At 37.3% G+C, this 14,839-nt stretch overlaps 1 protein-coding gene across 2 annotated transcripts; it reads left to right on the top strand.

Moving 5' to 3' along the window:
- The first annotated feature begins 2,056 nt into the window (after positions 1-2,056).
- LOC136756055 (ATP-sensitive inward rectifier potassium channel 1) lies at positions 2,057-9,032 on the top strand. 2 transcript variants are annotated; one of them, XM_066712296.1, is made up of 2 exons: positions 2,057-2,169; positions 6,853-9,032. In XM_066712296.1, exon 2 carries the CDS (start codon positions 6,872-6,874, stop codon positions 7,988-7,990), a length of 1,119 nt encoding a protein of 372 aa, XP_066568393.1. In that variant the 5' UTR covers positions 2,057-2,169; positions 6,853-6,871; the 3' UTR covers positions 7,991-9,032. The 2 variants fall into 2 exon arrangements, with proteins under 2 accessions (XP_066568393.1, XP_066568402.1); XM_066712305.1 differs by having other exon boundaries at positions 2,065-2,165.
- The last annotated feature ends 5,807 nt before the right edge of the window (positions 9,033-14,839 follow it).

The raw sequence follows: 14,839 nt of genomic DNA on the forward strand, positions 1-14,839 counted from the left end.
TCTGAAAAAAAGTGGTATCGGTGCATCCCTAAGGCAATGCAAAACAAGGCAAGGAAAATAAATCGACTGTTCAGCGAACCCCAAAGAACAAAAAAACATGCACAGGAAATTGAATCCAGCAATTCAGAGGAAGACGTTGTACCCTCCAAACTGTTCAGACAAATGAAAGAGAAATGTAATATAACAGAAAAAAAACATGAAATCTTAACGCTACAAAAGAGGAATATGGATGAAGAAATGTCACTGTTGAGAAAAGAAAATCAGACACTGACTGATGTAAACAGAACCCTGACAGACCTCAACATTGTTACAGAACAACTTGATCTGTCCTCAGTTCCCCATGAAAACAAACTTAAAATATAGCGAACAAAATGTACTTACATGTATTACTCAGCCTTCAATAAAGTACTTGTACATATGTTGGCGTGCATTTACATTTACTTGGTCCCAGGTTTTTTTAATGTTTTTAAGCCCACAAGGTTTTGAGTTGGGTTTTTTATGTTTATGGTTATTCTGTTGTGTTGACCATTTTAAGTATTGAAACGAAATTAATTAGACTGTTTTCGTTTGTTTTAGCAATATGTTTTGGTTTGTTATGCTGTTTAATGCATTTACCGTTTTGAAAACAACACATCAGATTGTTTTGGTTTGGTTTTTGTTATTTTGGCAGTTAGTCATCTTACACAAATTTTACGCTTTTAAAAAGTTTTAGAGATGATTTTAGAATTTAATTTTAAAGAATTTCAATCATGCGTATTAAAACGTTGTATGTTTTTATCTTATGTTTTATCTTATTATAATGTAAAATACTCAACCTTAATAAACAGTATTTAAATAAAACAGCTGTTTTGCCCTCAAACCGGAGTCTGCGCTTACTCTGAACTCACACTTGAAAGTGTTACAATACCAATTTGAATATAGTGTAGAATACAATTGCGTACAATAGTGTATTACGATTGTAATACAAACACATGCTTCCTGTCTTCTCTATAGCTAATACTGTAGCTGTAATAATGAATTCAAAATAACACTGACCGATAGCTCACTTGATTTTTTATACACGTCTGTTGTCTCATCTGCCTGTCCTCCTGGCTGAACAAAGGCCACTGGACGCAATGTAACCGCTTTATACATGCGCTCATGTGTCCCTGGTCGCTGTGACAAGTGTTTTAAGTCCTTGTAGACAGAGTTTGTGCACACGGTCTCTCCGTAAAGACAAGGGGGAAAAAAGCGATTTTCCAATAACTCTTGCGTTAAGACACGTTTTCTCTTTGAACGATCATGCAAAGCCCTACGAGTTTATTTTCCCTTTTGTGTGATCACACGATCTGACGCTTGATGGTGACCTAAACGTTGGATTTCAATATTTCAATATTTTCTCAATTACAACAAAGAAACAAGAAATCCCACTCCATTCATCAAGATCACGTTTGTACAGTACTCAAAATAGCAGTAACTCCCGTACCGTTCGGGTAGCGCAGATTTCCTCAGTTGTGCGAAATGACACGTTCATGCGCAGTAAGGCGAGGGGCCGAAGATCAAGTGCCGTTTTGGACTCATCAAAGACTCGTAAAGCGCATGCGCGACCGGCATATCGGCTGTGTTTCTGTACAGTATACTACTATTGCGAACTATTTCACTCAATGCCTTTTTCTTCTTAATGACAGAAAGTTATTACAGTATACAACACAAATGAAGTAGCAATTTAATACATTGGTCAAGCGCATAACATCCGTTTTAACTAGATTGTTTTTGAACCGTGGACTTAGTGTATGGTTTTCTCTTAACGCTGTGTATTTTACGTTGATATTGAAATATCAGAGTTCTTTTTCACAGAGGATATGTGCATCAGATATGTATTGTTGTAGTCATGATGACTTTGGGTCTGAATTTGATATCCCTGAACAAAGGTAAAAAGAGAGGAGAAAAAATGGGTGGGTAGGGTTTGTAGGGTAATAATATTATTGTTATGTATGTATCATTCATAGCAGACGCCTCTGGAACCCGACACGTCACTTGTTAAGAATATATATTGTTTTGGAATCCAGTTTGCTTCAGTTATTAGAACTTTGCTGTTACTGCAAACAACCTCAGCCCTGGGGTGAGGAGACTGAAGCAGAGGCACGCACATTGAATTGAAACAGCGCTGCTGACAATATTTAATTGTGGGTAAGTTATATTTGTATTATTATTATTATTATTATTATTATTATTATTATTATTATTATTATTATTATTATTATTTGTATTTTAAAGGAAATGGAAGAGTATTTTTATTTAACTCAGGGAGTGTAAAGTATGGAAAAGTCAATATGTGGCAGGTGGCAATATATTCTTATCAGCCTTCATTGTCATTATTCTCATTTGCTAACGGTAGTGTGTTTATGGATTTTTCAAATGTTTTAAATATTTAACTTAGAATATGTTATTTTCTTTAAAAAAATTAATGGAATCACAAAAGATCACGGTTGTATTACCCGATGATCGTACTTGAGGTTTCAGGATCATTCTCCCAATTTACCGATCCTCCTGTGCATTCTCCAAACCACCTGCTGAAACTGCAGTTGCAGAATGATCTTAAAGTGGATCGAAGAAGGTGCTGTCCCAGTAAAGGTGCTGAAAAGAATAGAATTAAATCGAAATAAATAAATAAATACATAATTAAATAAACCATCGATTTGTTTACTGTTCAGATGGTCAAAGTTCATACCGAATGACTGATAAAAGCAATGCAATTTAATGTAATCATCCTATAAAGCTCAAAACAACATTTCCGCATTTTGGGGTATTCTCATCAGGTGTTGCGAGGAATTGGTGACAGTGGGGGCCTTAAGAGTCCCAAGTAGGGGGTCCGGAGGAGGCATCCTACCGTGTAAAAAAAAAAAAAAGTTTCAAAGGTAAATACAATCAATATGTTGCATTTGTATGCACCTCCCAGCCACCATGCAAGAACGTTATTTTGAAAGTGAAAAAAGCGTTGCCTGGTCTGGTGGTGCCACACTTCACTTGCTAGTGACACACACAGACACAATATATTGAGTTAAACTAAACGTTTTTTTTAATTCAAAACTTTTACATGAAACATTTTAATGGTTACGCTATTGGAGACTATTGTACAAATCCAATCCCCATCCAACTTGATGGAGCTTGAGCAATTGTGCAAAGAAGAATGGGCAAAAATTGCTGTGTCCAGATGTGCAAAGTGACTTATCCACATAGACTCATGGCTGTAATTGCCATTGCCAAGTCTTTCAATCTGGTACAGCATGTGTCTGGCCCAACTCACAATCACGGCAACACTTGGGACCTGGTGTTTACCCTGGCCTGACCCTCAATAATCTTGTGACGAAGAACATTTTTGGTTTCTGAACATCAAAGTATTTTATTTTGTTATGTCCACAGCTATTCCTAATTTGTTCTCGCATTATTAAATGCTTAAACATTTTCCTCCATTTTCAGCTCTACTGTAGACTTGGCACAGATATTTAACACTAATGAAATATTTAACTGCACTAGTTTATGCCAAGATATTTTAGATGCCATAGCTCCTCTTGAAGCCAGGTCCAAGTCAGCCTTAAATAAATCCCCTTGGATCAAACAAATATGTGAGAGTCAAGTATTTTTCTGACTTAATTGCTGCTAATCAGCACAATTCTAGAGCATTATTTAACACAATTGCTTTCTGAACCTTCATCCAGCAGTGTCTCTGCGACATCCTCAGACAACTGTGAGAGGTGTTTAACTTTTTTGTGAATAAGACTGACAGCATTAGATCTAAGATCTCTCTTTCTGTACCTTATGTTGATTTACCCCACCATAGTCTAAATCTACTAAATTCCTTTATGACAATTTCTATGCAGGAGCTCTTAGACACTGTGCATTATATGAAACCCTCCTCCAGTCGCCTAGAGATTATACCCATTAGACTCCTAGAATTCAGTCCATTGACCCTGACTTGAATAGCTCTCTTTGCATGGGATGTGTCCCTGATTACTTTAAGACAGGTAATGTTCAGCCTTTACTAAAGAAACCTGCCCTGGATTCCTATGTCTTTAACAACTATAGACCTATAGTTAGAAAAAGTGGTATTAAAATGTCAGTAGTAGAATTATTATTTCTTTTTTGTGTGAAAAAATTCAGTCAGGTTTTCGACAATATAATACAGAAACTGCCCTTATTAGGGTCACAAATGACCTCCTGAGGAGTGCTGATGCTGGAGATTGCTTCTCTTCTGGTGTTCCTTGATTTCAGTGCAGCATATGATACAAACCGATCATTCCAACCTAATTGATAGACTTAGACACTGGGTGGGGATCTCTGGGTTGTGCTAGATTACTGACTAGGACCAAAACTTACTCACATCCTCATACCCCAGTATTAGCCTCTCTACACTGGTTGCCGGTAAGTTTTAGAATTTATTTTAAAATTTTACTGATCACATACAAAGCATTGCATGGACTGGCACCTTTATACATCTGTTCTCCTCGACTATTTTCATGAGCTTTATTATTTTACATTTTTAATGCACTTTCCGCATTGCATTGTTCTTTATCTTTATTTAATTGTATATCGTTTTAACTTGTTTTTATTGATTGTGCAGCACTTTGTGCTTTGAGCTTGATAAGTGCAATATAAATAGTTTTTGAATTACCTTAATTTATTTTTAACTTTGACATTTACCAGCTACCTTACCTACATTAACATAACACATTTTTAAATAAAGTAAAATGAGCACTTTATTAATCATTAGTGTGCTGGAATATCCTGCACTGTCCCCGTAGGAGTGTGTTCTGGGGACGGTTGCATAAAACTATATCAGAGTGGTCTAAACCATTAGACTGGTCTATGCAAGTTAGTCAGTTGCATAAAAATTAAGACTAAGACTTGGAACTGAAGTCTATCTTTCCATTGAAAGTGCTGCCCGAGTCTACTGACAGGTCGGCTCACACAGACCCTGTCCCGCCCACTGCAGTCCCCACAAACATCGAGACCCCTCCCGACACCAACTGTATATTTCACCTGCACTTCTGTAATTTCGAAACTTTAAATTTGTATTATGAAAGATTAGATTTTGTTTTGCTATTGCTATCCTAATTCGCCATGGGTAAGGGTGCATGGCAAAGGAATAATAATAATAATAATAATAATAATAATAATAATAATAATAATAATAATAATAATAATAAACTGCGTTGCTTTCGCGGATGTTTCCTCTTAAAATTAGCATATTATTTAATCGTTGCTCCCGTCTTTTAATTACAGATCTCACAGCGCACACACCGGTTTGACGATGTTCACTTTTTCTTCATTTTATCCCACACCTTGTGTTTGAATGCGTTAGTGAAAGTTTCAAAAAATGGCCACCAAATTATAAATGTATCTGCATTATATTTCAATAACTAGCATAGATTATTAGTTAACAGCCATCGCTGTTTTTGAGAAACGTCCGCCATGTTTTTTTTTTTTGGTATGGGGTCTTACAATTCCCAGAATGCAATGCGTAATTGACTAAGTAAGACCAGTCTAAGGAAAGACTGTTTCATGCAACGGACTTAACGGAGTGTCTATCGTTAGTAGGACTTATCATACTAAGACAAAGACTTAGTCTGTGTTTATGCAACCGGCCCCTGGTCTTACCCAAACGAGCATGATGGGTTGAAGCCTCCTCTTGTTTGTAAACTATGTTCTTACTCAATTACCAGATAAACTCGCACTGGATCAGCAGCAGTAGCATACTGCGGCCACCACCCGGAAACCCAGCATACCACAATAGGGCCTAATAATGAGGGGGTGCAATAATTACTAGAATATGGCCAAACTTAGCCACGCACACGGGAGATGAGGCAAAATAAGCATTAAAACCTAGGAACTTTATTTGACAATACATACGTCAATCCCTTAATAAATAGAATGTTCCCTCATTAAACAATTTTTATTGTTGCTATACCAGTATATTTCCATCTTATTCAGATAATTAAAAATGCACAATCATGACTTTAAAAACACTTCCTCATTCCGATTACCATCTAAAATAACTACATTGTAATTAATGTAATGGAAACCTGTCCTAATAAGGTTGTGTTCTAACTGGATTTGACACAGAAGCGTGTAGCTGCCACCACCTTTGTTTTACGGGGATGGTTAGATTAAATAACCCTGGAAGCTAGAGATAGTGACAGAGAAAGGGAGATAGAGAAATACCAGAGGTAATCTATAACAAGGCCTCTTTAATAGATAAGTTGGATACACGATGTGCAATTTATGCAACAGAATTCAATCACAGTATCAAAAAGCAATCCATAATGTCAATATCCATTAAATTATTCCATAGTCAAAGCATTCCTCATACATAGCACCAATTATAATCCAGCAGCAAGTAACCTTCATAAGAATATCAAGATAACCCGTACAATAAACACACCAATGTAAATAAGAATCACAAAATATACCTAATAAGCCATACAACACCAGTGTAGATAAGAAATTCAACACAGCAATTTCTAAATTATAAACAATGCAAATACTTCAATATAAAACCCAGGATTCACAAACAAACCAAAAATGGGTTAATTGCCGTTTTAGATTAATCAGAATGCAAAATTCCTAATCTAATATTTAGCTGTAGTTAGATATGTGTTAGATATAATGTTATTAAAAGGAGTTTAATGATTCTAACATTTACATAAACACAATGTTCCAGGAACTGTATGTGACTTTGGAGCACTGTATGCCAGGCCAGCACACCTTTCCTTCCCCTTTGACAGACCAGTAAAAGAAGCTGTAAGAAAAATCAAAACATGTTTCAGTATTATTTCAGCAAATCTTGTCCATTTCTGTTTTTTAATTTCTTAGATCAGGACCCAACCTGAGGATGATCCAGAACTTAGAGAAACACATACGTGCATACCTGGAAGAAAGTCAGATCAAGAGGACCAGACTGGTGTCCAAAGATGGGCAGTGCAACATAGAGTTTGGCAACATAAGGTACCACAAAAACCTGGCCTTCTTAAAGGACTTTTGGACCACCTTTGTGGAGATCCGTTGGCACTACGTTCTCTTGATCTTTTCTGGCTCCTTCTTGGCTTGTTGGTTCATCTTCGCTCTGCTCTGGTACTCCATTGCAAAGAACAATGGGGACCTGTTATGGCAAAATCCCCCTGCGAATCACACCCCTTGTGTGTTCAATATTAATGGACTCGCCGCAGCTTTCCTCTTCTCTATTGCAACTCAGATGAATATTGGATATACTTACAGATGTCCATCAGATCTTTGCTGGACAGCAGTCACTCTGCTTCCTACCCAGACCATAGTGGGGTCTTTCCTAAAGGCATTTCTGTGTGGAGTCATTGTGACCAAGATCTCCATGCCCAAGAAAAGAGCCAAGACTGTCTCCTTCAGTAAGACTGCAGTCATTACCAATCAGGGAAACAAGCTATGTCTTCTCCTCCGGGTGGCCAACCTGAGGAAGACTCTTCTCATAGGGAGCCAGTTTTATGGCAAGGTCATTAGGACCTCTGTAACACCTGATGGACAAACCATTATCTTGGAGCAAGCAAACATTGACTTCATAGTAGATACTAGTAAGGACAATCTATTCTTCATTTGTCCTCTGACTTTGTGCCACATCATTGACAAGAACAGTCCCTTCTTCGAGATGTCTGTGGACACGCTCCACAAGCAGGACTTTGAGCTGGTGGTCTTCTTGGATAGTACGGATGAATCCACCAGCTCTAGCTGCCAAGTACGGACTTCCTTCATCCCAAGGGAGATCCAGTGGGGCTACACCTTCCTCCCAATCATCTCTCGATCCAAGAAAGGCATGTACAGGGTGAACTTCTTCAACTTCAGCAAGACCAAGCAGGTGACCACTCCACACTGTGCAAGCTGTTGTTACAATGATGATGCACACCTTTCAATTGAAATGAAAGGAAGGGACAACCAGGGTTTCAAGGAGATTGAAAGTGACGCAGCTGACATGACAATCATGTGAAGCCCAGAATCTAAATGAAAAGACTGTTGTGAATGTGATTGTTCAGGTGGGTCATTATTGCAGTAAACCATAATAATGGAACATTAGCAAACTGAACAATTCCTGGCCACAAATTATCACTAATAATAATAATAATAATAATAATAATAATAATAATAATGATCATGATAATGATAATGTTTGTGCTAAATTTCAACTGAAGTTACTATAGCAACTGGAATAATCTTAAAAAAGAAAGACAGTTAACTGATTCAAAGCTTTGGGAGTACAAACCATATGGAGGTTGAATCGGAGGGGATTATGATTGAAAAATGCCTGTTTAATTCTAAAATACTTCACACATTTAATTGTGTTACCATTCCTATTATAACTATAATTGTGATTATCACTGTACAATTACAGAAGCTTCAGAACTTGCAGAATAATTTTAGAAATATACACTAATCCAGAAATGGAACAAGTCATATTCCTAATATTCCTAATTTTATACATAATATTCCTAATTATCAAATTAGTTTTGCATATACTATGTACAACTAATTCGATCAATATGAATATTACGTCTGAAATTGGATTTACATTCTATTCTGGATCAATTAATCCATGCAAACTGTGTAAATAGGCAAGGTTATTCTATGTTATATAATGCTAATGCATAGACACTAGCATGCTAGACAGATTATAATTTAATATTGTACATCAACAGTATAATCAATCATCTGTACAGTAAATCTGTATGAGAGCACTGAAATTATTAAGAAGGAAACAAAATAGATTCAGTTATCAATCTGAAAACCATGTATTACCATAATCATGCCTTACCCTTGGTACTTACTTTCTTTTACAGCGTCCATAATGAGAATACAGAATTACAGTAGTATAATGCAGGTACAAAACATTTTGGTGTATCCTGAGAATTTGTACTTCCACATACATTTATGTTAAAATATGAGGGAAGCAACAGTATAGTTGAACATATTCTCTGTAAACTCATAATTATAAGTTTTCCTTTATCAAATAAATCTTTATTTTTTCTGCACAACTTATTTTTTAATTTTGTGTTAAAAGTGTACAGCATGCTTATTATAACCATTTGCTACATTTCCTATCCTGCTTTCAATTACCAATGTTCAATGTTTGTCATGTTTATCATTAAATTGGATAATATTACTCTTGATATAAGGCTTCCAGTACTATCCTACTTATCATCTTTTCAATATATATTTTGAAATGTTTCTTAAACACAATGTTTAAAAAAGGATTATGATCTTCTCTTTCTTTCATAAATCATGATGTGATTTCAAATATTAAAGAAAGGAATTGACTTTAGGGAATATTTTGCAATAAAATTGTGAAAATGGTTCCAAAGCTTTGTGTTGCACTGATTAGCGTCCCCCATTTACATCCTGGCTATCAACATTATTAAAGGCTGTTCTAGAAGCTTGATGCAAATGGGTGGCCAGAACAGCAAATAGCAGAAAAAAGCAGAAACAAAAATAAATAAGGAGGCCATGTATCTGTAGGTAGGTACCAACTACAAATGTTACTGTATATGGAAGTGATTGATACTGACATAAACACTGATTACATGTCAAATTCAACTTTGATAATCCACACACACAAAGGGATTAACAGAAATCTGCAATTTATAAAATAAATAGAATCAACCAGAACCAAATAGGAAAGCAAATATAAAACATCAGAAATACATTGAAAAAGAAAAAGAAAAGCAAGACAAAAATTGGTTCCATCACAATACAATGATATACAATGACTATACAATGTTTTTAATGGAATTGAAAGACAGTCTGTTATGAGGGGCAAAAAAGTACAGCAACGGTCCATGTGTGAAAACGTAATTGCTTAATCACAGAGAACATACACCAACTACTCTTACACATTCACTAAAGTACCCTTAGATGGCATCGCGAGCTGTAGTGTTCTTGGTTACATTCATTCTAAACTAAAGTTGTATACTTGCTTCTACTGGTTTATGTTTCTTGAATTGAAATGTTCATAGCTGCTTTGGAAAAGTCCATTAATACAGTGCATCCGGAAAGTATTCACAGTACATCTCAAGGATGATCAGTGAAAACAGGATGCACCTGAGCTCAATTTTGAGTTTCATGGCAAAGGGTGTGAATACTTATGTACTTGTGCTTTTTTGGTTTTTTATTTTTAATAAATTTGCAAAGATTTCAAACAAACTTGTTTCACGTTGTCATTATGGAGTACTGTTTGTAGAATTTTGAGGAAAATAATTAATTTAATCCATTTTGGAATAAGGCTGTAACATAACAAAATGTGGAAAAAGTGAAGCGCTGTGAATACTTTCCGGATGCACTGTAAGGCACTACTTCATAACATGATCCATTTAAGCCAATTTCGTTAAACTGAGCGGCAAAGAGACATGCATTACTGGTTGCTTGGTACAAGAGTCCCCCATTCAGCAATACCAAGCTTGAAGCAAGCAGAAAGGGAGAGTTGTGAAATACTGTGTAGGAAACAGGTGGTTGAAAATGATTGGTTAGCGAATGCAACCTCAGTTATCTGAAAAAGAATACATGTTAACAGGGAAAATGTATAAACGGTCTGTTTAAGAAAGCTGTCAATATTGGACAGTTGGACAGATCAAGAACACCTTCCAGGAGGTAGGTGTATCTGTATCAAAGTCCACAATCAAGAGAAGACTTCACCAGAGTAAATACAGAGGGTTTACCACAAGATATAAACCATTGGTATGCCCCCAAAACAGGCAGACCAGATTAGAGTTCGCCAAAAAACATTTTAAAAACCAGATGAGACAAAGATCAACTTGTACCAGAATGATGGGAAGAGAAGAGTATGGCGAAGGGAAGGAACTGCTCATGATCTGAAGCAGACCACCTCATCTGTGAAGTATGTTATGGCATGGGCATGTATGGCTGCCAAGGGAACTGGTTCCCTTGTATTTATTGATGATGTGACTGCTGACAAAAGCAGCAGGATGACTTCTGAAGTGTTTAGGGCTATATTATCTGCTCAGATTCAGCCAAATGCTTCAAAACTCATTGGACAGCGCTTCACAGTGCAGATGGACAATGACCTGAAGCATATTGCGAAAGCAACCCAAGACTTATTTAAAGTGAAGAAGTGGAATGTTCTGCAATGGCCAAGTCAATCACCTGACCTGAATCCAATTGAGCAGCATTTCACTTGCTGAAGGGAAAACTGAAGGCAAAACGCCCCAAGAACAAGCAGGAACTAAAGACAGCTGTAATGCAGGCCTGGCAGAGCATCACCAGGGAAGAAACCCAGCATCTGGTGATGTCTATGGGTTCCAGACTTCAGGCAGTCATTGACTGCAAAGGATTTGCAACCAAGTATTGAAACTCACAATTTAGTTCATGATTATGTTAGTTTGTCCAAATCAACACAAGAGCCAAAATGATGACAATTGTGTCACTGTCCAAATATTTATGAACATAACTGTATATATTTGCAACATATAGGGTTTACTGTATACTCAAACCGTCATCAAACCGCCGGGAGATCAGTAGTGGACTGGTAAGGAATCCTGCCCTAAGACCACAACCTGCTAAGTGGTAGAGGATCAACATAGAGACAGGGGCAGTGGCAACAGGCACCTGCGCATCACTCTACAGTGTCCATTCAGGGAAAAATAATAATATTTATATATATGTGTATGTGTGTATGTGTGTGTGTGTGTGTGTGTGTGTGTATGTGTGTGTGTAATATGGAATGAGGGAAGGGCAACATCCCCGTCAAAACACAAGGAGCTAGACACAATTGTTCACTCTACTGGAAAATATAAACATTAAAAAATATTAAGTGGGAGCAGGCCAAGAGACCCCTGTATTTCCATCAATCATGCCAGGAGCAAGACAGCATTCTCTGCTCTACTGGAAAATACACTCACCTAAAGGATTATTAGGAACACCTGTTCAGTTTCTCATTAATGCAATTATCTAACCAACCAATCACATGGCAGTTGCTTCAATGCATTTAGGGGTGTGGTCCTGGTCAAGACAATCTCCTGAACTCCAAACTGAATGTCTGAATGGGAAAGAAAGGTGATTAAAGCAATTTTGAGCGTGGCATGGTTGTTGGTGCCAGACGGGCCGGTCTGAGTATTTCACAATCTGCTCAGTTACTGGGATTTTCACGCACAACCATTTCTAGGGTTTACAAAGAATGGTGTGAAAAGGGAAAAACATCCAGTATGCGGCAGTCCTGTGAGCGAAAATGCCTTGTTGATGCTAGAGGTCAGAGGAGAATGGGCCGACTGATTCAAGCTGATAGAAGAGCAACTTTGACTGAAATAACCACTCGTTACAACCGAGGTATGCAGCAAAGCATTTGTGAAGCCACAACATGTACAACCTTGAGGCGGATGGGCTACAACAGCAGAAGACCCCACCGGGTACCACTCATCTCCACTACAAATAGGAAAAAGAGGCTACAATTTGCACAAGCTCACCAAAATTGGACAGTTGAAGACTGGAAAAATGTTGCCTGGTCTGATGAGTCTCGATTTCTCTTGAGACATTCAGATGGTAGAGTCAGAATTTGGCGTAAACAGAATGAGAACATGGATCCATCATGCCTTGTTACCACTGTGCAGGCTGGTGGTGGTGGTGTAATGGTGTGGGGGATGTTTTCTTGGCACACTTTAGGCCCCTTAGTGCCAATTGGGCATCGTTTAAATGCCACGGCCTACCTGAGCATTGTTTCTGACCATGTTCATCCCTTTATGACCACCATGTACCCATCCTCTGATGGCTACTTCCAGCAGGATAATGCACCATGTCACAAAGGTCGAATCATTTCAAATTGGTTTCTTGAACATGACAATGAGTTCACTGTACTAAACAGTGGCCCCCACAGTCACCAGATCTCAACCCAATAGAGCATCTTTGGGATGTGGTGGAACGGGAGCTTCGTGCCCTGGATGTGCATCCCACAAATCTCCATCAACTGCAAGATGCTATCCTATCAATATGGGCCAACATTTCTAAAGAATGCTTTCAGCACCTTGTTGAATCAATGCCACGTAGAATTAAGGCAGTTCTGAAGGCGAAAGGGGGTCAAACACAGTATTAGTATGGTGTTCCTAATAATCCTTTAGGTGAGTGTATATATACACAGCCCTGAACAGGGTAGCAGAGCAACAGACACCCACACATCCCAGGCAATTACACCAGGTCTAATTGCTGTGCTGTACCTTATTTTAGAATGACAGGTTTTGGTGTTCAGGCTTTTTCACCCTGTTGAAGTTCAGAGTCTCTGGGGATCTCTTAAGCCAGGCCTTACCAGTCAAATAAAGATGGTGGCAGCATAATTACCTTACTTCCAGTTATCCTTGAATAAGGTATGTAACAATTGGTGTACAATTGGTGAGATATACATTAAATTAGAGATCCACCATGACTGAGGAGAAAAGAAATCCAAATCAAAAGTCCAATTAGCTTTAGACAAGATCTGGTACAGTATTACCCTCATGGACTTGGACATTGTTTAAGTTGCCCTAAACATGTGTATTAAAATAAATACCTGAAATGTGTGCAAACAGAAACAGGCATTAAAGTATGCCAAGAGAATAATTTCAAATCGTTAATGGAATAAAATTAAAATCCCAATTGACCCATTAATCCAGCCAATCATTCAGTATTATTAGTATTATTGGTAGTGTTCAGGTGTTTTTGCTAATATGATCATGTCATCAGTATAATCATAATTTGCTAAAACAATAAGCCATGAATATATTTACGTAGAACTGCTGTGAAGAGTTTGAGAGATGGTTCATCCTAGAATCTTTTGCAGATTTTGATCTTGTCAGTGTCTTGGTGGAGCTGGATTGTTGATTTGACATTGTTGTCGATATATATTGCAGGATGATGAATGTTGTTACAATATCATGCTTTTTCCAAACGGAAGTGAAAACATTTTCTTCTGTAGATAACCAAACTGAACAAAAGCACAAAATGAAAAACAACCTAGGAGAGAATGTTTCTATGTTAACAGAATTTATTTATATGTTAACAATGTCGTTTATATTGTAACAAATCCACCCAGATCAGTGTGAATGTCACATTGAGGTCCGAGCAGCATGACCACTGCCACCACTTCTATTATTTTATTTTTTTAAACTGGTATGTTCCAGAATAGATTTACAGTGCCTTGCTAAAGTATTCAAACCATTCCTGTGGTGTGCCATTTCATGACATTATTATGCATACATTACAATCATTGTTTTTCCCCAAAACTTCAGTACTCAAACTGAAGACTTCTAAGGGTTAGATAAGTTACAGTAAAATATCAGCAAGAAATATGTTTATTTTATTTTATTATTCTTATTTTTTACACCCACCAAATCAATATTTAGTGGAATCAACTTTAACCGCAATTACAGACAGGTCTTTTGGGGTAAGTCTATTACAGTGCTCTTTACTGATCCTCTCTTCTGACAAATGGTGGAATGCACCATCTACACAAAATGGAGATCTTCACAACGCCCCCAAAGATGCTCTATTTGTTTAAACAGTCAACTCCCACTTTTCTTCCATCTTTGAGAAGGGGTGCTCTAATACAATCCAAGTGCATCATGTTAAAAAAAAAAATTGTTTATGAAAGAGAAGACTTAGAATATTAAATTAGGCAGGTGTTCCATTTCTATAGAGAGGGAGAAAAGCACCACCTAAACTCCATGCAATTCCAATAATGCACTGTTCAGGTAACAAAAATGTTCCCATGTAAATTAGGCAGTTGACTATCTAATTTAAACAGAGTATCTTTAACGCCCCCTGCTGAAAAGGTCATGGTGACTAGGTTATAACCGTCTACAATGTA

Source organism: Amia ocellicauda, chromosome 1, assembly GCF_036373705.1.
Source record: "Amia ocellicauda isolate fAmiCal2 chromosome 1, fAmiCal2.hap1, whole genome shotgun sequence".
NCBI lineage: Eukaryota > Metazoa > Chordata > Actinopteri > Amiiformes > Amiidae > Amia > Amia ocellicauda.

What these genes read in the sequence shown, in the direction of transcription:
- LOC136756055 (XM_066712296.1), top strand. Translation starts at nt 6,872, where the DNA reads ATGATCCAGAACTTAGAGAAACACATACGTGCATACCTGGAAGAAAGT.